At 27.3% G+C, this 25034-nt stretch overlaps 1 protein-coding gene across 1 annotated transcript; it reads left to right on the top strand.

The window, feature by feature from the left end:
- The first annotated feature begins 1569 nt into the window (after nucleotides 1-1569).
- LOC136071977 (organic cation transporter protein-like) lies at nucleotides 1570-22807 on the top strand. The gene is made up of 9 exons (XM_065818778.1): nucleotides 1570-2270; nucleotides 2573-2676; nucleotides 3062-3385; nucleotides 3525-3740; nucleotides 5908-6042; nucleotides 7573-7658; nucleotides 17071-17179; nucleotides 17352-17554; nucleotides 22452-22807. The coding sequence occupies exons 1-9, from the start codon at nucleotides 1800-1802 to the stop codon at nucleotides 22529-22531; spliced, it is 1728 nt and encodes a 575-aa protein (XP_065674850.1). The 5' UTR covers nucleotides 1570-1799; the 3' UTR covers nucleotides 22532-22807.
- Nucleotides 22808-25034: the final 2227 nt, after the last annotated feature.

Genomic DNA, 25034 nt, shown 5'->3' with positions numbered 1-25034 from the left:
CTGCTATAATATTTCAAATTATTCCCTCCTCCTCCTAATGTATTATTTCAATTTACTCCCTCCTCCTCTTAATGTAATATTTTGAAAAAATGTATGTCATACCTGCATAAAACTCAAAACAAATTTTAACGACAAAAGTTAATAAAAAATTCATAAAATTAAAATTTACTTGAAAGCAAAACTAATAATAAAATGAATTCTGGTTGAATTTTAATGTTATATTTTTGTTTTATGTAACAAAATATTGTAGAAAGGACGTTTCTGTAATAATTCATTACATAAATCTTGCTAAAGTAACCAACAATGGTTCTACTCTGTAACCCTCAGGCATTCAAAATGTTGCTAAGCCTTTATCCTCCTTTTGGCTAATAATGAAAGACATAATAAAAAAAATCAAATTTCTGCCAAGTTTATTTAAAATTGGTTGTGTTTTAAATAATCTTATAAAAACTCAAGAAACCAGAAACTATTATCTATTATTCTTAAATTACTTTCACAAAAAATTATAATACATAATGAACAAATGCGCGTAATCATATAAGGTATTTAAGAGCTTTGAAAAAAATAACAAAATCTTTAAACCCACGACAAAATAAAACATAAAGCTTGATTTAAATTTTCCAAATAATACTTATCCTGCGTTGAAAGTGCGAGAAAGCTTTCCAGTTAATTATTTTTTTTAGCGTTGCTTTGGTTTATTTATACATGTGTATACAAAGTATACTATAGAAAATCACTTATCAAGTTTTTTTATTTTACTTATTTTAAAAATTATTTTACATAGTATAAATCAAAAAATTTAATAAGCGAATTTCTACTAATTAAAATTGTTCTCATCTTTTAAGAACATTTAGCACTCTGTTTTGTAATATATATATATATATATATATATATATATATATATATATATATATATATATATATATATATATATATATATATATATATATATATATATATATATATATATATATATATATATATATATACTATATATATATATACTATATATATATACATACATATATACACACACAAATTTACTACATTTCTTGCACTCAACGCTACATAAGCCGCGTTTTATTTCAAGTAGGATTTTATGACTCTATATCGTGTTTTTAATCTGCAAAAGTTATAGTTTTAATCTTCGCTGGCTTTAATGGTTTATTAATTCAAAGCTTTTGCGAATAATCTTTATCTAAACTAAATTTGCGTATATGTGTAGCTATGTACATATAAAGCTAAATTATTAGTTTTTTTTGGTTACCAAATATTTTATTGATCTTTAGAAATTAACATAATCTTTTACTCGCGTTTGTATTTTAAATATTGACTTTTTGTTGCTATTAAAAACAAATAGCCTTGAATGGTGCAACAACATTTCATTTAATAAAAGAAAAGACTTGAAACATAAAATAAGCATTAGGATAATAATTTGCTTTACATATTATTTTTATTTTCAAATGTTATAAAAACTCAATATAAGAACTTTCCGATATTGTTTGTAATATTTGCTATTCTACAAAAAGGAATTTATAACCATCAACCTAATTAAGCATTCTTTAATTTAATCCAATTGAGCTTTGTAAAAGTTTATGCAATATTTTTACGAGATCAAAATTTTTAGTTGAAAGGTTTATTTTTTGTAAATTTTGTTGTATTATCTGTTTAACAGCTTATAAATCAGCAGTGTTTAAGTTTGAATTTTTGTTAAACACTTTTATTTATAAGTAAATGATAAACACTAAAACGTTACCGATACCTCGATTACAATTTTAACGTGGGGCTTTACGTCAACCATGTTTTGGGCAAAGTCAAAAAATTTCATCTTTAGAAAATTATCAAGGATGTCAATGAGCCAAGTTGATTTTCCAGAAGAAAATAATGCTCAGTGTATAAAAGTTAAGTTAAACAATGGAAGAAGGACAGACACAAACGCTAGTGAGCTTCCCATATTAACAAATGAACATGTACCTTGTCAAGTGTTAGATGTCGACAACTTTCTTGTTCTTATCGGCGAGTTTGGAAGGATGCAAAAATTGTTAGTATTTTTGTTTTCACTGATGATAATTCCATCCGCATACCATACACTTATAATGTCGTTTATTGGTAATGAACCGGGTTGGCGATGCACTTCAAATAACTCTGAATGTACATTTAATAGTACAGTTGTGTTTGTAAAAGGAGATTTAAACTACGAAAATAACTGCAAAATGAACAGAACATCATGGGAATTTATTCATCCAAAAGAATTTTCCATTGTGACTGAGGTAAAATATTGGTGATTTATAAGAAATTTTTAAACATTTAGCCGTTATGAAGTAAAAATCAAAAATAGAAAAAAACTATGATCAGCATTATTTTTAATCTTTTTCATTTAAATTTATTTTAAATTTAAAATAAAACTTTAACTATTTTTTTTTTTTTTTTAATTTATCATTTGGAAATCGATAATTAAGGTAATTTGTTTCAAATACATGTAATAATTTGGTATTTATTGTGATTTGATTGATTTGCAAGACTATAGTTAATCTAATGCTTAACTTTTTTAATCTCAAAAAGTGATTTTTAGTGGGACCTAGTTTGTGGAAAAAAGACACATTCTACTCTTGCTAACTCAGTTTTTTTTATTGGTTGGGGCCTTGGAGCAATTACTATAGGAATTCTTTCAGATAGGTAACGAAATAATATGTTAATGTTATCTAAAAAAAATAATTAACTTGCATTATTATCTATTACTGCATAATTAACTTGTTTTAATTCAATATAATAACAATATTCAATATTGTAATTGATTTATTTTATCATAATAATAATTAAAGTAATAACAATAATAACATTTATACGAAACAATAACAATAAAAACAGTAACAGTTGCAGTAATAATAATAATTTTGATAGCAATGGTAAAATAATATTATTAGTATTAACAACAATAGTAATATTAGTTATAATAACAACAATAAGAGCAATAATAATGATTAATTTTTAACAATATTGATAATAATTAATAAATTAGTTTAAATTCTTTTAAACGAATTGCTTTCAAATTTATTATTAGGTATGGTCGCAAGAAAATTTTGTTTCCATCTTGGTCTGGAATTATTGCTTCGTCGCTAATATGCGCGTTTGTCCACAATTTCTGGATTTTTTTGGTATTGCGCTTAATCATAGGCATTTTACAAGGGGGCGTTATGCTACTTCTTTTTGTTTTAGCGACTGAACTTGTCGGCCCATCATATCGAAGTTTATCTGGAACAACAATTTGGTTTGCTTTTACATTTGCACTATGCATTATGGCTGTTCAAGCTTGGCTTATACCCAATTGGAGAACACTTTTAATAATTGTATCAATACCTTACATAGTTTTAATCTTGTTTTACAAGTATGTATTGCTATTTTATCATTTGGTATTCAGTGAAAAACGTTAATCAACGATTAGGGTTAGAAAAAAAAGTCAATAATAAAAAAATGTTATTTACTTATATTCAATACGTTTTTCTATTTATTTATTTATTTAATAGACTTATTCCTGAATCAGTAAGATGGCTCCGGGTAAGCAATAAACCATTAGAAGCAGAATTGATTTTGCGAAATATAGCTCGTCGAAACAAGAAGCCGTGGCCGAATGCAAAGTTATCAGATCCGCCAACAGCTTCCCTAAGTCACAAAGCCTCGTTAAAAGATCTTTTTTTGCCAAAAAAAAAATTTATAGTTACTTTTATTCAATGCTTTACCTGGTAAGTATAACTTTTAATTGTGTGTGTGTGTGTGTGTATGTGTGTGTGTGTGTGTGTGTGTGTGTGTGTGTGTGTGTGTGTGTGTGTGTGTGTGTGTGTGTGTGTGTGTGTGTGTGTGTGTGTGTGTGTGTGTGTGTGTGTGTGTGTGTGTGTGTGTGTGTGTGTGTATATATATATATATATATATATATGTATGTATGTATATATTATAAATAAAAACTATATACTTTTTGCAATTATAAGTTGCAATCATCAGGTAAAAATATAATTTTTCTCGTGGAAAATGTTTCTATATAAGATAAAAAACTTCAAAAAAATCTAATCTTATTGTTTGTGGTTATTTTAGTTGAAATTTGTTCTCGTGACAATATTTGGATATTAATTCGCTTATTTTTGTTTTAAAAGCTGTTGTACAACAACAACAAAAATTTCGTATAAGCGTAGTGGACATTTTGTAATGTTATTATTAAAGTCGGGAGCGCTTTTTTATGACTGACCATGTTAAGTTGGGTGCTGCTTTTAATTTTTTTTATCTCGCAGGTATTTTGAGAGCCTAGTTGTGCATGCGAGTTTTTTGTTTTTGAACGTTTCCTTATATTTAAGGTTTTATTTTTGTTTAAAATTTCATAAACAGTTCAATTGTAACGCAATAAAAATCAACTACAGCTGCACAAGCAACATAGCGAAAATGATAAAGAATCATAACAACAAAATTATTTTGATGAACTCAACGGAGGCTTTAGTTTGCAATTGTAAACCAAGTGAAATCTGCTAAATGAATGGATATATATATATATATATATATATATATATATATATATATATATATATATATATATATATATATATATATATATATATGTATATATATATATATATATATATATATATATATATATATATATATATATATATATATATATATATATATATATATATATATATACAGAGAGGCGATTCTACGAAAATAAAAGAAAGAGGGGGGGATCCTTAAAAAGTACCGACTGGCTTCAGAAAGAAGAAAAAAAAAATTCCTCAAAACTAAAATTTACCCGACTGAATTGTGTCAAATACCCGACTAGCCGACCAAAGTTAAAATCTTCAAATTCTTTATGAATGACTTCTTTATGGCCGCGAAGGCATCACTGTCTCTTTTGACTAAGCAGACAGAGTTCTTTTGTGTTTGGAAAACTTCCTACCTAGACTTGTGTAACTTTTTTAATTTTTTTATCTCAGCACTCTAAGTTTTACAAACAAGTAAAAAATTTCAGTCAATTGATGAGTATTTTTTTTTTTTTTCTCACACTCACAACTAATTAAAACAGAAAACTCGCATTCAGAAGCTTCAGAGGCCATTTTATATTTGCTGACAAAATTCAGACACGCCAAGACATCAAACAGTAACAAGGATTTTAACTCTCTTTTTGGACTTTTCTTTTTCTCATCCCACTTAAAGAACTTCATATAATTGCGATAACTGTTAAGGTATTCGTTTATTAATTGTACAACTCTGTAATACATAACTGTAAAAATTAAAGCAGGTTAAACTTGCATCATAAATAAAACCTAATTGGAAAATGAAATAAAAATAATATAAAAACCGAATAAAAAATACCAACAATTAACAAACTCTATGTTATATAATACCAAACTGTTTATAAAAGCATATAAATATTAATAATTAACTTGTAGCCTTTGTTGTCCTTTAAATTTTGCTGTACTTTTGTAATTAACTTAATGGTTTTGACATTTAAGTAATTGTGAAGAGTGCTTTGATCTTAAAGTTTCAAAAACCTAATCTAAAAGTCTAACAAATCGAGTTTTTTTTTAAAATCTGTCCGCAATTTTATGTTATCTAATTCTATGTTATTCTATGTAACTTCAATGCTAACTTTCTAACTTGAAAAATTTTTCTGTTCTTCTTAACCCACTTATCCTGGTTCGTACGTGTTGTTATGCACTTTAGTAGGCTAAACTTATCTTCTGTGGGTCTTGAAATATGACAATTAGCTAGAGCAGAATGAACTAAAATACAAATCTAAAGATTATTCACAAAATGACTTTCGTACCTGTTTGAATTTTTTTAATTGAACACCTTTATTTGTTTTATTATTATAATTACTATTATTTTTATTTCTGTTATGAGGGTTTTTTTTGTTTCACCTAGGTTTGTTAACAGTATGGTATTTTATGGAATATCATTAGCATCCGATAATCTGGGAGGAAACCAATACCGTAATTTTTTATTAGCAAGTATTGTAGAATTTCCAGCAATTGTCACAGCTATAGTCTCAAGCAACAGGTATTGTAATATGGATGGTTAAGCGCCAAACCAGCCTATACAACTAAGTTGAAAAAAATTAGTTTATATTAAAAAATGATTTATGTAGTGCAACATAAATCATTTTTTATAAAATAAATAATATAATTAAAATTTTTAAGTGCACTGAACTGCAATTACTTTCAACTTTTTTGGTTTAGTAGCTTTTGTTAAAGACTTTTAAACTTTGCGTTAAATTATCTCATTTCAACATATTCGTTGTATAGGCTGGTTTGGCGTTAAGTCATCCATATTCATATGTGACCAAATTAATGTGCCTGCTTTGACATGACAAACTTATCATATAAAATTAGGTTTGTTAACAAAATAGCTTAAAAAAAGTTATTAAAAATCTAAACTTAAATTATCATAAGTACAGAGGATTTTTTACTAATAGACTAATTAAGGGTTTTATCTTAGGTTGCTAATAGATAATAAGAGGACCTTTAAAACCATTGAGAAATTCTGTTTATGTTACTAAAAATCTTGGGAATATTTTTTTAGCAGCAAAAAAATGACTTAGATATTGTCTTACAATGACAAAACTGATCTTTATTAATATATAAAAATTCTTACATCAAACATTGTAGGGGAGAGTAGGGTATTGGCGAACACCTAAGCGGGATTAAAGACACCAGTTATACAAAATTGATCATAGTTATTGCTTATCAATTAGTTTAACTATTCAGTCACAAACCCTCACAAGCAATTTTTAAAAATCTTATTATAAAATAAAAATTTATGGCAAAAGTAAAACCATTGGTGTTTGGGTTAGTTTGGAATTACCCTACCAACGTGGGGTAATTCCAAACTTATCGGAGGGCAATCACAAACACTGTTGTGTAATAACGAATAAAATACTAATTGCAATAACTAAGTCTAAAAATTATATTATGCAACAACAACAAAAAAAAGGAGTGGCTACAACAGAATGTTACTGAAGAATAAAGTTGCATAAAGTTATCAGAAAAAGTTAAAATCAAATTATAGCAAACAACATCCGCAGCTTCATTACACAACTGCACGTCTGAAACTGAGCATAGAATCCCCTCTCAGCAGGTAAAAAGAAATTGTCGAATTTATTTTTCAATAATGCTGTTTTGACCATGTTAGGAATTACTCCGCGTTTGCCATTACCCCACTCTCCCCTACTTCTTGGTTCAAAGTTCGATGCCGGCTCTAGCTAAATAAAAGACATTGGTTAGGAAGGTAGCGTGAATTTCCTGATTAAATGCTCTTCCGCGCTGCTCTCTAATAAGACCGTTAAATCTTCTCGAAACTCCATAATAACTAATATAAAAAATAAATAAAAAAAAACAATAATAAAACGAGTTAAAATTTTAAAAGAATTTTAAAAAATAAAAATTCAAAAAAAAAAAATCAGGCGAAAGTAAAAGTACTCTGGTGTTGATAAAAGTAATCTAATCTGGCGAATGATTTATTAAAATACTTGTTAAAAAGTAACTTTTAAAGCGTTATGTAATATTATAAGTATTAACGCATTTATTTTAGAGTAGGAAGAAAATCCACAGCAATCTTTTCAATGGCTATTGCGGGCTTGTCTTGTATTGGAGTGGCCTTCATACCATCTACTGAAAGTAATTAATAATTCTAAAACTATATTTTTATCTTGTATTATTTTTATACATTATATTTGATTTTTAGCACAACTTCTACCAAATTTAATCAAACTTGAGTTTTGAAAAATTTGAATAAAATTTCCGCAAATAACGCAAATTAAAAAAACTTGTTTCAAAAAATATCAACTTCATAACTTTTATTTTGTGTTTATCTGCAGTAAAACGTTTTTCAATGAAAATTACAATAATAATTTTTAAAGACGTTTTAAAATGAAAAGTTTGATTTTTTACAATTTCTTAAGGTTGTCAACCTTTTTTGAAATTTTAAAAATTAGTTTTCTATATTTTAAATATTGTAGAATATAATAAGAACACTAGGTCCATTTGTATATAAATTGATCAAAACCATCTTAGAAATAAGAAAGACTTTATTTACGAAAGAACGGCAATAATAATTTAATTACCATAACAACGACAACAGCATTCCTTTTTAAAAGATAGTTTAAAAATTAGCATCATAAGAATTAATTTACATTTACTCATAATGCAAAAAAACAAAGCTGATATGTCTTATGCTGCTTTTTGGCTGTTAAAGTTCTTTAAAAAAAAAAAGCCTTGACCTGTAAAAAAATAAAACTTAAATTCGGTGCAGCTGCCCAAAAATATTTCTAAAGTTACGGAAAAAAGCTCCACAGTTTGGGTTTGAATTCGGAATGTTATTGACTTTTAGTTTTTTTCAGTATAATTATACATATTCGCATTTTCCAGATGCGAATTATATTAATTATATAATTATACTGAAAAAAACCAAAAGTGAAAATTACCAGATTTGTAATTTTCACTTTTAAGAAACTCTCTCTCTCTCTCTCTCTCTCTCTCTCTCTCTCTATATATATATATATATATATATATATATATATATATATATATATATATATATATATATATATATATATATATATACATACTGGCTTTTTGGCTTCACTTTACTTCTCGAGATAAAATTTATATATGTAAATGTGTGAATAATAAATAAAGCTGTATATGTAAAAACGGGGGGAAACTGTAAAATAAAATAAAAAAGTGTTCATGTTCTTAATCATAATGATTTTTCTTATTTTTATTAATCAGTCTAGACTATTTATAATTTATAATGCTAATTTATTTTGATATATCTCTAAAAATCTACTTGTAACTTATGGTGCTAATTTATTTTGGTATATATATTTGTTTTGATATTTTGATATAAGAAAAAAATAAATATTAAAGTCCATAAGTTATTAATAACGTTTAAGTTTAGCTTTGAGTTGCTGAAGTGTTTTTTCTTTAGTATTAACAATTTGATTAAAATGAAAAAAGAAGTCCTCGATACTGAACTGAGTAAGAACTTTACTTTAGATTATATCGTGGAGTAACAAAGTTGATTTCTAAAAATCTGATGGGTCATTTATGGCTTATTTTATTAAAGTAAGGTTTAAACCATTGGAGACTGCCCTTACATTATTTTGAATCTGAAGTGAGAAGCAATGAATACTTTATTTTGTACTTGTTTAAGTTACAGTGAAAAGGTTCACAAGGCACAGTTTTTGTAGCTCCAAATTCCCAAGCAAACACAAATAATGTGTTTTAATTTAGTGTAATTAGTGCTTGTTCATACAATGTTACCGTAAGTTAAAAAGTTAGAATAAAAGAAAGACATAAAATTTTTTAAACTAATAAACTAATTCTTAAGTTAATGGTTTTGCTTTATACATCAATGCATTATTTTTTTAAGAGATTTCTTTTAAGAGTGCTTATATGAAACCTACATAATAAATTTTCCTCTAAAATAGTATGTTTGCTGATGTTTACCAATGTATTTTCCAATAAAATTCATTTATTTTAAGTTTGATTAACTTTAAAAATTATTTTCTGTTTTGTTTATTTTAATAAATAGAATAAATTTATCTTTTAATTTCAAGTTCAGCGGCACTCTATTACATGTAAATTATTCCATCATAGTAAACAGAAGTAGTTTTTAATACTTCTAAATTTTTATAGTCCGTTATTACATTTGTTAGGCGTCTTGTCTTTAGTAGGATACTTTATTTCACTTTTCATTATTTACTTTAAAATAAAGTTGAATACCCTTATTAGAATAAAATAGAATCATCTGTGAACATAATTAAGTTTAATAAATTTGAAGTTAAAAATGAATTTTTAAAGAAGAGATAGTTATACAGTTCTAAAATTGAGTATTTATATTTGTCTCTATCTCAACAAAGTTTGGTCAGTTAAATAATTTTTTTATAACCCTAATTGCTGGTAGCAGGAAAAAAAAACCGGTAAAATATCCTCTAAGTCAAAATCCCACGAAATAATCCCCAGGGGAAAAAAATTCTCCTAAGAAAAAATTCCCACGTAAAATATTCCCCAGGATTTTTTTTACTGTGTATAAAATAAACGATATATCAATATAATAGTTTTATAACATAAATATTATAAACACACATATTGTGTTACAAGCGATACCTTAATTCCTTATTTTTCATAAATCAACTGACAAATAGGTAGTTTGTGAACGAAGTCTACATTTATTGGCTGAGAAAGAGATAGGGCATTCAAGAGTGTACATGCAACAACTGACAAATAATTATCCGAGAAGTATAAGAGCCATTAACAAACTTGAACTATTTGAGACTCAAAATAGCAGACTTAAAATATCTGAGACTCATTTCTTAAACTGTTTTGATTTAAGAAAACATGGCATGATTTAAGAAAAGGATGAAAGACGTGGTGTAAAAAAAAACTCTTTTATATTTAAATTGATTTTAAAATAGAATCGCTAACTGTACAAATTAAAATTAATTTTACGATACAGACGCTATCTTTATAAAAACCTGAAAACCTAATTTAATAACATAATTAGCCCTAATGTTATTTTACTACTAATTTTAATTTAATTTTGCTAAGTATCTTTTCCATTATTTTCATTCTCACATTTTTTCCAAAATATATGACAATAAAAATATCTTTTCCATCATTTTTATTGTCAATAATTTCTTTAATTTTGTTCAACAACTTTTTTGCGTTTTTCTTACTTATTATTAATTTTTTAACAATTCGTCAACTTGATATGCAATTTGTGCAAATTTAAAATAGCTAGTTTACAGGGTGGACAAAAAATTTTCATAAATATGATACAGAGATTATATAATACATTTTTCTTGAAGAGTTTTTAATGGTATTTGTAATAATGTTGACCTTGCCTTATTTACCTAGCGTATCTATTTTTTAATTTGAATGCAGACAATAAAATCCCATCATTTGGTCAAAAAAAAATTAACCAATTTGCGTATTAAGGTATTGAGTTTTAAATAGTAAAAACTTGTTATTGCTATTAGCCTTTTTCAAAAACCTTATATTATTGTTGCTGTTTATTTTATTTTTAAAAACTTTTGAACCTTTTATACAACTTTTTATTTCATTCAGGGTTTTAGTAAATCTTAAAAAACCTTAAAAAAAGTTGTCGAAAAAGATACTTTTAACTTAAAAAGTTAAAAGTATCTTTTTCGACAACTTTTTTTCTTTTTTTCTCACGAAACGCTTTTTTATTGATTAGATTTATAAAAATGTTCACATGCATTATTAGCTTTACTTGATAATACCCCCTTCCCTCACCCCCTGATTGCAGTATATGTATATATATATATATATATATATATATATATATATATATATATATATATATATATATATATATATATATATATATATATATATATATATATATATATATATATATATTTGTTTGTTATTCACCTCCTCAAGGCCAAGAAGGCCACTACAGATGAGGAGGCTACTTAATAGTGGTTATAACCCTCTCTCAACTCTATAACTCCGAAACACGAACCTCGAACAAAGCCGCTGCGCGGAGAAACAAGTTGATATATATATATATATATATATATATATATATATATATATATATATATATATATATATATATATATATACAGCAAAAACAGCAAATATTCCTGTATAAGACGAGAAACAAATTACACTTTAATTTAAAACAAAATAATTCTAAAAAATACTAAAAGAATACGAAGGAATACAAAAGAATACTAAAAACACAATATATATTGAAAGAAAACACCACACAGATAATTTTTTAAAATTATGCTTTTGTACGGGAACTTGTTACCGGGTGTATAACAAATTTTATCTTTAAAAGAAAATAGTTTTTCTTTTTTCTTTCACTCTTTATTTTTTAATCTATTATATTCTTTTTTACTTTTTTTGTTATCTGTTTCTGTTTCAAAATTCTTTTATTATACTCGCTGTATTAGGTAATATAGCAAAATAAGTACTAGTTTTTATTTCGGTCACCATTCTCAAAAGTTCATTGTTTCTGTTGTCTCTCAGGACACCGGATACAAACCGGATACCGGACAGCGGATCAATATAAAAAGTGGAGTTCCATCAGGGTTGGTGTTAGATCGATTTTATTTTTGACTTGGTAGTCAACGTTATATTGATTCTTGACCAATCCAGAGGTCTTTTAAGTTTATACGCCGATGATACAAAGCATAACTTTTATACTTTAATACTTTTGTACTTTTTTTATATCATATCTCTCGCACTCTTTTCAGAAAACTGTCGATCGTGGAATAAAGTGCATTAAATATAAGTAACAAACCCCCATGTTTTAACTAACCTGCAAATCGTCTTAAAGGTAACTGTTTCAGATCAATCAAAGTGGTTGATAAATCAATTGATCCCCCTCTTGAAAATCAAAAAACCCTCTTGAAGCTATGTTTATATTCAGAGCTATTGACCCGTATTCTTAGAAATTTGCGTTGCTGCACCAAATTACTCCAAAATTAAATGGCTAAAGAAATCTTCTGCGGTTTTTGAAAATTTTAAGAAACACCTATATGTAGTTGTTAATGGGTTTGAAATCGATATTTAGAAATTTATTTGTTTAGTAATGCTAAAATTTACAGTTGACACTTCAGTGCTAGGGTGTGGCTTATATTTTAAATATGATGGAAAAAAATCAATTTATGAGAAGCTTTTTCTGGTAAATGGACAAGTTCCTATTGTTTGAAAACCTCTAAAATATGTTCCTTGGAATTATAGCATTAAGAAGTGCTGCTATTGCTATTCTAGGTACGTCATACATAACCATTGGTTGTTTATTTACACTTACCCACATGTCACATGCTGAGTTCACAATCTTTTTAGAATAATAAAGACCTATTTTATAAGTTAATGCTACAATATACAGGAAAAGATAATGGTGTGATTTTTATTACCATTTTATTTACAAAAGAAAGAACTACTACATTGAATTAAGAGCTGTTGTTATCAATTAATATTAGTCAAGAGCGATTTTGGGAGCTACGCACATCGTTGAAAAATTATTAGATAAATTAAAAAAAAATCGTCTCTTTCATCCACCCTAAAAAATGTGCTGATCCCTCTTATCCTAATGGTCCATTACAAGTGTGAATTTCCATTACAAAGTGAGACTTAAAACTAATTCTGGGAAAGGTACAGTATAGAAGCACGCTCTTGCCAATTACTCTAACTACCGAATATGCTAAAAGAAGTTTTAAATATTTTAACAAATAATTTGTAACATAATATACTACAAAAATCTTCAGGCTATACGCTTTAAACATCGCTTTTAAACACAAAAACAGCAAACAAACTGTTCAAAATTTACCTAGGTATGTCAAAAGTCTGTAACAAAACTTCTTAATCCAAACTATGTTAAGTTGTCATTGATATCTTCATTGAAGAAATTTATTTGACCTTCGACTTGATTCATTGCCTCCTAAAGCCATGTCAGTTAAAAACTTGACAAGATCTAACTGCTACTACAATCAACATGCTCCATCCTAATAAATAACTTAAATTTAATGTACCAAGTAATTTAATATTTGTTGCATATGCGTGTAAGTACATGTGTAGTAGGGTCCAACAACTCCTTACCGAGTGATTAACAACCAAATCTCTCATCTTAATGAAGCGGTTCCTGGTTTTTTACAACTAAAATGGTATTACACTTTTATCTCATATTTACTTAGTCAAATTAGTGTAACTGGTAAAGGTAAATTAATTTACAAATCATTTATTTCAAAGTTATTATATTATGGCTGTTATTTTAAGGTTAATTTATTCTGGATTTTTTAGTTATTTAGATTTTAGTTAAACTAAGGTTTTATTTTTATTTATTGATGGCTTTTATTTAATGATAACGTTACCAAAATTTAGTAACGTTATAAAATACTTTTATGACGACTTGATTGCCATTGTTATTTAATATCAAAACCTATTATGTATATGACACAAATAAAAAAGGCAAAAGAAATTAATAGAGTAAAACCGGGTCAATCCGCACACTTATCTTTTTTTTTTTTCATTTCTTTTTTATTAGATAGGTAATAAATTGCTACATAAGATAATGTAAATATATATATATATATAAAAAAAAAAAGATTAAATGTTGAAGAAAAAAAGTTGTGCGGTTTTTGGCGACATTCTGATAAAACCGCACACTTGAGAAAACATTGAATTTTTTAAATTCAAATTTTTTTTTAATTATTTTTTTTTAACGCAACTTATATTTAAGAAACTATATTAAAGTTTTTCGCCTTTTTTTTTAAACAACAAAATTTCGTTCCAACAGCATATTTCTTTGGTAAACGCGTTTCTTTGCACAACCGTTCCCGACACATCGAATTCTCGCATTGCAACATTTCTGTGTGTAACTATACTCTACACTTTTTACATTTTGAAAGTTTTAATCGTTTGGCTGCTGGTACTTGTTCTTCGTTATTGTTTTGCTGAGGTTGCTCAGCATTGTTATGCTCAGGCATTTGAGTACTTGGCATAGAGAGTCTACGCTTTGCATTAAATTTAGCAACACTCACGGCTTCCTTGGTTGCTTTTTCTTCATCGTTTTGTTTGAGGAACTCGATTACATTTTCTTCGGTAATACATTTTCCGTCAAGTTTTGACATGTTGTACTGCTTTGATATCTTAGCATTCGATTGATTTCTGGCTTGAAAAAAATTCTTCAACTTTACTCGATACTGTTTTTTCAACGCTCAACACATGCTTGATACCTATCAAAACTTGAAGCTGGTGTAGTTGAGAAAGCTGGTAATCGGTGTGTAGTTAGATTAGATGCTGCGGCGGCTGTTGAAGATGATGAAACTGTATCTGAGCATGATGCTGTAGGTAGGAGGCTGCTAAAGTTGATGAAGGGTGAATTAAACGTTTGTGTGATTGCTAATGCCTTATGATTTATGTTGTTTTTACTAAGTGGAAATAAGCCAGTGTACTGGAAACTAGCGATTGCATGCAAGCGTGTAAAATATTTACCACTCTCGTTCAGCAGTGTGAGAAACAGTGGAAAATTTTGTTTATCTAAATTCTTACGTTTTGAGTCTTTGTAATACTTTGTAAGAATTTCTTTTGATGCTTGTTTGACACGACAATAGATACCTCTATCCAATGGTTGTAGAATATGTGAATAATGCTCTGGTAGACATATCAAAATTAAATAGTGTTTTTTGCACAGCAATACCGCTTCCAAAGAGTTGTATGCCCATCTAATACTAAAATATGAATACCACCAATTTGCTCAGTTTCGGGTATAAATACTTCTTTCAGTCATTCAATAAACGCATCGTGCTCCATCCAACTTGGTTTTGAAATTGAATATTTGGTGCCTACTGGACCACTTCTTGTCCAGTTAGGACGAAAGTTTCTTTTGGCTTTGTATATCATAAATGGTGGTGCAAAATGCCCATCAGTGTTGTAGCAATTGTTTACAGTATAATAATTTTTTTTATTGTTGCCAGTAAGTTTAAATGCGCGTCTTGTTTTTTTTCGACACACTACGATTGCTTTGCCTTGATCACCCGAAAAACCTGTTTCATCGCAATTCCAAATATGCAACCCAAAAGTTATACCAGTCTGTTGATATTGCTTGGCGACGCATTCAAAATAACAATCAATTATTTCTAGCGTACAAGAAGCAACTCTCGTAGATGCTAAGTTATCCGTTTTTTCCTTATTGAAATTTCTTTTGACTATCTCTTCATAAAGGCGTAAAACCAGTCTTTACCAGGCTTGTCATTTTTGAATAAGTTCAAGTGACCTTCACGTTTAAGGTAGCATAAAAATTCTAGGATTTCATTTCGGGTTAAACCATAGCCCTAGTCACCAAGTAATTGAAACGCATGCACCATCAATCTTTTTGTTTCATTTGAGAGTACATTTGTTGTACCTGAGCCACGGAAGCTTTTGCTGTTGTTATTTTCGCAATGTTTGAGCGTTGAGACTGGAACGCTATGTTTGAATGCAGCTTTTCTCAGTGATGTTTTATTTTCTTTCATATCAGTTAATGCGGCTAGTCTTCCTTGTATGTTTTTGTTTTTTTAGTTGACATGTTAAAGTGAGTAAGTTAAATTGAATCGAGTGAGTGATGATTATATTGAGAAATAATGTAATAATTGGTTTTTAATGAGTAAGAGATGATTATATTAACAAATAACGTTATAGTTCATTTTTAATTAAACCGGAATTAACACTAAGTTAATTAGATAAAGATAGGCGCTTAGTCACTTGCGAAAAACTAAACTAAGTAATTAATCGAGTGTGTGGTTTTATCAGGAATAAGAGTTTTTTTTACTCTTTTGATTTTTTATTTAACTTTTTGTTCTAGCTGCATAAAAATTATGCTATCAGAATAAAAATTAAATTTCCAACAAGATAGTGCTAAAATTATTTTTTATATCAGTTTCGGTTCAAGCGCTATTTTGTTCGCAATGATGAAAAAATAATTAAAAATTTTGTCTCCCTGTGAAAGTTTTATAAAAAAAGGAAAAAAAGGGAGTTAAATCGTCATATAATTTTATCAATTCGAATAGAGCAGATGGTTTTGTATTTGATTTTATTTTTATTTTTTTCACAACCATACCCGTTAGCTTTTATCTGATAATTTTGATCAGTGTGCGGAATGATATAGTGTGCGGTTTGACCCGGTTTTACTCTATGCATTCTTAAACAGGGAATCAGAAAAGTCTCTTTTTTGTAACTGAATTATTGTTATTTTTCAATTATCTGCATATTTATACAAGATCAAATAAAATGAAACCTCTCTTGTAAAACTATTCTGCAAATGCTTATACCTTTGGAAATATACCAATCAAAGCATTAAAACTGCTTGGGTACCTAAAACAACACACTAAAACATAAGAAATGTTGATTAAATAAGACATTTTTTCACAAATTTTTTTTTATATGCTTGTTAAAAGTAAATTATAGCAAAAGTAAACCAACTCAATATAAGTTCAATATTAAAGATATTTTAATTGTTATTGACCCTCACAAATAAAATATCTTTTTACTGTTCTTTTATCCTTCCAAGGTTACGTTTGGCCAAAAATTGCTCTTGGTATGGTAGGCAAACTTTTCATTACCGTTTCTTTTGACGTTTTGTATGTCTGGTCTGCTGAACTGCATCCTACAGTTATAAGGTATGTTATACAGCTTATTAACTTTTTTGTAATCTTAAGATAATGCATAAGGCTTATTTAGATAAAGAAAGAAGTTTTTATAAAAACAGAAAAAAAATATGGTTTTTTGCTGTTTTTATAAAAAATTTTTTTAGAGTTCATCAATATTTTTAGACTTCAAGAATTTTTTTAGAGTTCAAGGCATGGGGCTGTTATCTGTTACTAGTCGATGTGGAGGAGCGTCAGCACCGTGGGTTTCGCAGTTTCTTGCACATTTTCACAAAATGCTACCATTTGGAATAATGGGTTCTTTAAGTCTTATTAGTGCATTTATGTGTTGTATTTTAAAAGAAACCCGGGGCCTAGCTTCTCCTGAGACATTAGAAGATTCTACAGGTATTTGAAAAATTATCTGAATTTGGATAAAAATTATTTTGTAAAAAAAAAAAAATTGAGAAGTTTTAACATTCCAGAGTTTGTTATTTTACTTCTCCTATTTAAATAAGATTTTAATATAATATTCAATTATTCTTGTGTTATTAACAAATAACACTTTCAAAATAAACACTTTTACAAGTCATTACAAGTATTGAAATTTTACAAAACACTAATGCCTAAACTTTAGGCATTAGTGTTTTGTAAAATTCCTATACCTGTAATGACTTGTAAAAGTGTTTATTTTCAAAGTGTTATTTGTTAATAACACAAGAATAATTGAATATTATATTAAAAAAATAAATAAAAAATGTTTTAAATATTTAAAATATACTTTAGGCTAAAGTATATTTTAAATATTTAAAACGTTTTTATTTATTTTTTATTTTTATCAAGCATTATTTTGTGAATGAAAATAAGCTTTGAGTTGCAAGGTTATTTATGTTTTTTCTCTAAAATTAATTTTTATATCATCACAATATTTACAGAAAATACCAATGGTACATAAAAAGCACTGGCGTTACTGCCGGCGGTCAGCAAAAAAGCGATTTTTTTGACTTTGTAATAAAAGAGATAAAAAATTGCACTAAAGTGCAATCAACTTTTCGATAGAAATTAACTCACAATAAATTGCTCAACGATTTGCTCTATAAAAATGACAACATAGCGGTTACCTAAATAAATATCGCAGTTGTAAGCGCTCCCGATTTCTTATCTTATTATCGCAATTTACCATATAACCCTAATTAATTGAGTTGCGGTTACGCCAGTACTTTGTACATACTATGTATGTTTTTAGGGGTATAAAATAAAAAACAATTTTATGGTTTTCAAATGAGCATATTGCCTAGTTATGAGTTTTTATATTTTGAAAAAAATGACAATAATTTTAAGGTACGTCTTTTTAAAAAACTCACGCGTTAAATGAAATGTAGTTTCTAAGGGATTGTCCATAAATTACACAACGCTAAATTTATTTCAAAAACAAAAGTAGGACATCTTAAGCTCTTTACGCGATTTTCATTAAACTTAACGCGTTATTTTCATTTTTGATTTAGCTGAATGCTCTGCGAGGGAAAACTTTTTTGTTTTGTTTATTAGTGAAATTTAGCATTGCGTAATTTAATATAATCAAATAATAAATTGTATAAGGCATTACAAGTTCAGTTATTACACAATAGGGTGGAGTGAATTTTAGTTTTTTTTACAATTCATTTAGCCTGGGTGTGCAAAAGTTGTCTATTCATTTCAGAAATATGTGGCGCATTGGTTAGAGCGCTTGCTTTATAAGCAGGAGATCCAGGTTCGAAACGAGCTCTGGACAAATTTTCGCGTCACGGTAAGGAAGGAGGCGTGAACTTCCTGGTTAAATGCACTTCCGCGGTGCTCTGTGACAAGACCTTAGGACTTCTTGGGGCACCTAAAATAAAAATTAAAAAAAAAAAAAAAAAAAAAAAATACTCTGGAAAAATATCAATGCTCTAGAAAATTGGGTCTCAAAAGAAGCAAAATTTTATAAAAATTTCAAAAATAACAATTATTTTATAAAAAAATTATTATTTAAGATTTTTTTGAAAATATTATCAAAAAAATAAACTTTTTTTATTTTTAGTTTAAAAGGTCATTTTTTCTGCAATAAACTATAAAACAACAATTTTTTTTTAAAAATAATTGTTATTTTTAAAATTTTTATAAAATTTTGCTTCTTTTGAGACCCAACATGACATAATTTTGAAAAACTTTTTTTTATATAATATTAGGGACCCATTAAAATTTTAAAGGTCTTGAGGCACCTCAAGAAAATTTCCTAGAGCATTGATATTTTTCCAGAGTATTTCTGAAATGAATAGACAACTTTTGCACACCCAGGCTAAATGAATTGTAAAAAAAACTAAAATTCACTCCACCCTATTACACAACCATTTAGTACGTCAAACAAAAATTCTACTGCAATGAAAATATCAAAAGACATGGAAAGAGAATTGATTCACTTTGAGAAAAGTAAATGATTACCAAAGAGTATTTAAGATTCATTAAGAGTATCTCAAGATTCATTAGGAGCAATATGTAAAATACCAACAAATTGGCAAATAAACGATACACAAGTTTGGTATTAGACTGTAAAAATGTAAATGGACGAATAAAGAAAATTTCAGATGAATGTTTAAAACTATGGGCTAGTTTGAATTTTCCAAAAATAGACAAAAGATCAGTGCCAAAAATAATAGAAAAATTGATTAAAAAGAGACAAATAGAAATCAAAAAACCAGGTACTTATAGTTTTGATAGTTTATTAGATATAACGAAAGAGGATGGACTTTGGTTGCATTCTAAAGATAAAAATCTTTATTTAAAGCAATTAGAGACATCTCGTAGAGTAGGGTATACTGCAATGAAGCCTGATATACACCTTTTAGAGAAAATTAAAATAGGAAACTTTCCATCAATGCCATCAACTTCAGTTCTAAATGAACTCAGAGAGGAACACGAAAGTAGTAATGAGTCAGTAAGTGACAGTGATGGTGATTATAAACCTTCAATAAATATTAATAAATGAAAAGTTAAACAGAGGATAGTCGAGGCTGTTAAATTGCTTTGTCAAACTAAGTAAAAGCTGCCACAGTGTTTCGAAAACTTTAGATGACTGGTGTCAATCTTCCTCCACCAACTCAACCAGTAACCTATATGGTTGTCATCAGAGAAGGTTAAAAGCTACGAGATAAATTGAGAAAAGAACTGAAGGTTGAGAATTGGTGTTTACATTTTGATGGAAAAAAGATAGGGTGGAACATTAAGTAGTCATAATGAAGAACAATAAAAAGGAAGTTAAACTAAAGCCAATGGGCTTTAGTTTAACTTCTTTTTTTAACCTCTTATTGAATTTTTCTATTGAAGAAAGGAAAGTCAGAGATAATTTTTAAAGGACTCCAAGAACTTTTTAATTAATATGATTTATGGGGATCTATAAAAATGATTGTGACAGACGCTACAAATTTTAATACTGGGAAAACAAGTGGCGTGATAAAGAGATTAATGACGCATTTTGAAAGTGTTGAATTTCAGAAATCTTTCTATGTTGGTTGTCAACACCATATATTAGATCGATTATTAAAGTCATGTCTGGATGACTTTTTTGGAGGTAATGTCAATTCACCTGAACTGTCATATTATTTTGTTGAAGCAATACGTAGTAAACATGACTATTTAACATTGAACTTTGACAATAGTGGTATACAATTGAAGGAGAATGAACTGAAATGAAGAGATGTCATACAGTTTTTGAAGCATCTAATTAACATAATGAAATACTTTTGGAATTAAATGAAATTTCCTGAGGTTAATTTTAAAAGCTTACCAAATATTAGCCAATCTTCATGGAACTCCTGGGCAATTTATTTACTACTTTCTTACATAAAAATTCATTCCTTCAGACAGAAAATAACTTAAGATAGCAGTTAAGCTTGTTGCTGGAAAATGGACAGATATATGGTTTTCAAACCAAATATGTGTATATACATATTTTTTTTTAATTTCTTTTTAAACTTTTAATTCTTTTTTAACCTTATAATTTTTTTTTTTATTAAACTTATTAATTTCACTCTTTTATATAATATTGGAAGATGCAAAATTTTATTGTATTTTTCTGTATTTCACGAAGGGGCTTGATGATAAGACACTTTGACTTATACTTGCTCCAGTCAGCTTTTAACTATATATATTTGTTTAAATTTATAGATAACATTGTAAAATGTGTAAAATGAAGAAATAAATTGTAATAATAATATTTAAACCTGAAAATGGTAAAGAATTGAAAGAAGCCATTAAAGATCATCCAAAGGCTATGAATACATTTACGAAGTTTTGGTGTGATATTGCCTATAAATACGCAAAGATCCAACATTTGTACCAAACTAGCAATAAAATTATTTAAAATATCAAAAGAAGCTTTGTACTTGAAGTATTTATTAACAAATCACGATTGAAGCAAATCCAAACCTTTTTAGTTAATGTAATTTTATCAATATAGTTTTTTAAACATTTTGATGTTTTGTTAATTTTATCAATATAGCTTTATTTACATGATATATATCTTTATTACTTATTTGAACTTAACTTATTATTTTAAGACAAAGCCGGAAACATTTTATTTCAAATTAACAGTAAAGAATTTCTAGGTGCATTTATTATGTGAATAATTGCTTAATAACTTGGCTTTCTAGTAGGTGAGTGCATGAGTTTTTTTCTAGGGACATAATGAAACTGAACTCTTTTAATTATTTACAAAAGCTCATCAGAATATTAATGCTCATTGAGTTGGTAAAAATAGTATACCCCTAATGTATGTATGTATATATATATGCATATATATATATATATATATATATATATATATATATATATATATATATATATATATATATATATATATATATATATATATATATGTATATATATATATATATATGCATATATATATATATATACATATATATATGCATATATATATATATATATATATATATATATATATATATATATATATATATATATATATAATTATTTTTGGGTTTTTCCCCATCATTTTTAAATAAATCTTTTTAGAAAATAAAGTAAAAAAAAGATTTTTCAGTTTTTTTTTAATTTTAACAAGATAACTTTTATAAGTGAGATTTATTGATATTTATAGTCAAAAGTTTTATTATAAGCGTCGTTTGCTATTTAATTGCTCAGCTAAAGTGTTAAAAAAATTATTCTAATAAATATTTTTAAATATTCTTAGACTCTTTGCCGAGAAGATAGGTACTAAGTAAGAATATTACTAAAATTTTAATAAATTTGTTTTTACTTTTACATAAAGAAATCAACGAAATGTCAACGTCAAACTACGTCAACGAAGACAATGCATTAATATTAAAAGACGCTCCCGAAAGCGTGTAACATGAACTTTATCACCAAATTATTATCCATGCATAAAATATAATGTTAACCAGATGATTAAATCAGTTGTGGCGTTTCTCCTTAAAAATATAAAAGTAGCTCATAGTATATTTTCAAAAGGTGCAGATCAGCAAACTTGCTATTAGTCGGATAGTGGTTTGACCAGCAACGTAAAGAATATTGACATTTACTGTTATTTATTTTTATTGCAGTGTAACCTTGTAAATTAATTTATCGCTTGTAAATTAATTATTTATATCTTCAAATTTTAGAGAAGTGTGCTGTATATTTTCCTTATAATTTATTTATTTTTAAGGTATGAACAAAAAATTGAGATTAAACTCCTTTAGTTTCGTAACTTATTACAACATATGACAGTTAACAATACTTTATACTGTTGTCAAAAAGCTGAAACTGTTTAAATAAATATTAACGAAATGAAAGTTTGTTTTCGTTTACATACGAGTATAATAATATGGGCTTTCATTTAAATATAAACAACATTGAATTTAATTTTAAACATGGTGCAAAGTAGTATAGCGGATTTTTAAAAAAAAAAAGAAAAAAAGAGAAGCTAAAATCAATAAAATTCGAGTAGCAGGCGTCGCCTATTTTTTGTTATAAATTTCATTTAACTTCAAATTAAAATAAAATTAAATCTTTACTTTAGTAAAGAAATATAAAAATTTAGTTTTGTCTATAACAGAAATCCTGTTTATATTTGTAAATATAAAGGTAATATATTTGATATAATTAGCATAAATACTTTTGTAGCATTACTAGTAAAGTATTTATGCTAATTATGTCAAATTTAATACCTTTATATTTACTAATATAAACAGGATTTTTATGGTCGCCCGCATGATTTTTTTATGTTTCAGATAGGACACTTTTACATATTGTGATAACTCCAAACTTAAGTATGTTCATACCTATGCCAAATGAGGAGGCTTTGCAAAAATTTGGGATGGCAGAGGCCTGGGAACGAAAAAAGCCCTAAAACGCTTGCCCCCCTGCCCAAACGTTAGTGCACTGATGTAGTAAAACTTTTAACTTTACTATCTTAATCTAAATTTAAATTTTTCGACAGATTTTAAATTTTGCATAAAAATCTTGTAAATTACAAAAGCTATAACCAATCAAATTTTCCGACCCCCCATCATCAGGGAAAGGGTGTAAATTTTGCATGGTCATAACTTTTGTAATTTTCCATATTTTTCTACGAAATTAAAAATCTGTCGATAAATTTAAATTTAGTTTAAGATAGTTGAGTTGGAAATTTTACTACATCAGTGCTCTCACGTTTGGGCAGGGGAGGGACAAGTGTTTTAGGACTTTTTTGTTCCCAGGCCTCTGCCATCCCAAATTTTTGAAAAGCCTAATCATTTGGCATAGGTATGAACATACTCAAGTTTAGAGTTTGCGTAATGTGTGAAAGTGCCTTATCTAAAACATCAAAAAATCTTGCTGGCGCCCATGAGTAGCAAGTAGTCACTGTTTTAGGGGTCGGCAACAACTGACAGGTTTGCGTTTCAGTAGACCTCGCAAATATTTTATATACTTTATTCTTAATAAAAAAAAAAAAAAAAAAAATACGACTTTTGATATTTTAACATTTCTCATTAAGGTTTGCTGAAGAAAAATATGTTTATTTACACATTTGTCATTTTTATGATCAGATTCTATTACTTGGCCTTTAAATAAATAAAAAAGTTTGATGATTGGGTTCTACTACTTGGACTTTAATTTAAAAAAGTTTTGGGTGATTGAATTCTATTACTTGGATTTTAAATAAAGAAAACTTATTTTATTAGATGCAGATAATTTTTCTTCAACATCCAAAATACTTTTCATCAATAAAATTAATGTGTTTTATAGGGAGGACATGGGCATTAGGCGCATCAAAAAGAAAAAGAAGGAATGAATCAAAGAAACTTTACTAATTTATAAGTTTCAGTATGATGGAAATTCTTAAGGAACCTTTTTATCTGTTACTACTTCCTCCGATAAATCTCATAGCAAGCTTTTTTAGTTTAATCAGAACCAAAAAATTTCTAGTTTTTTAATGGAAACCAGCTGCAGATTTAGGCAAATTAGTTGTAACCAAAGAGTTTTGACCAAATAAAGGGTTAAAAAAAGATAAAGTTGTCATATATTCTGCATTTAAGTCTATATATCTCATATATAGACTTAAATGCGGAATAATTGATATTTTTAATTTAAGATTCTTGGAGCGATAGATTTAATCTAAACGGTCTCCATTAAAATCAAGAGAAATCTGATAAAATTTACATTGAAAATGCTAACAACGGTAATTTATATATTGTTTTACTTGAAATTAAAAAAAAACGGCAAAATTTAACACAGCAGACGGATAATTTACTCTATTCCTTAAGAAAAATTTATTTTAGGTTAACTGCATTTCATATAAGCTTTTCCCATTCCCATTAATCCTATCGTTTAGTTAGAAAAATATATTTTTTAAATTACCTAGTTTCTTTTC

The sequence above is a fragment of the Hydra vulgaris genome, chromosome 15 (genome assembly GCF_038396675.1).
Source record: "Hydra vulgaris chromosome 15, alternate assembly HydraT2T_AEP".
NCBI classification, from domain to species: Eukaryota; Metazoa; Cnidaria; class Hydrozoa; order Anthoathecata; family Hydridae; genus Hydra; species Hydra vulgaris.
Note: the sequence above shows the minus strand (reverse complement) of the source record. Positions and strands in the feature narration are given on the sequence as shown.

Bases quoted from the DNA above. Each gene is read 5' to 3' on its own strand.
- LOC136071977 (XM_065818778.1), top strand. From the start codon at position 1,800: ATGTTTTGGGCAAAGTCAAAAAATTTCATCTTTAGAAAATTATCAAGG. The intron at 3,741-5,907 runs GTAAGTATAACT...TGTTTCACCTAG, and splicing joins TTTATTCAATGCTTTACCTG to GTTTGTTAACAGTATGGTAT. The intron at 17,555-22,451 runs GTATTTGAAAAA...TTTTACATAAAG, and splicing joins GACATTAGAAGATTCTACAG to AAATCAACGAAATGTCAACG.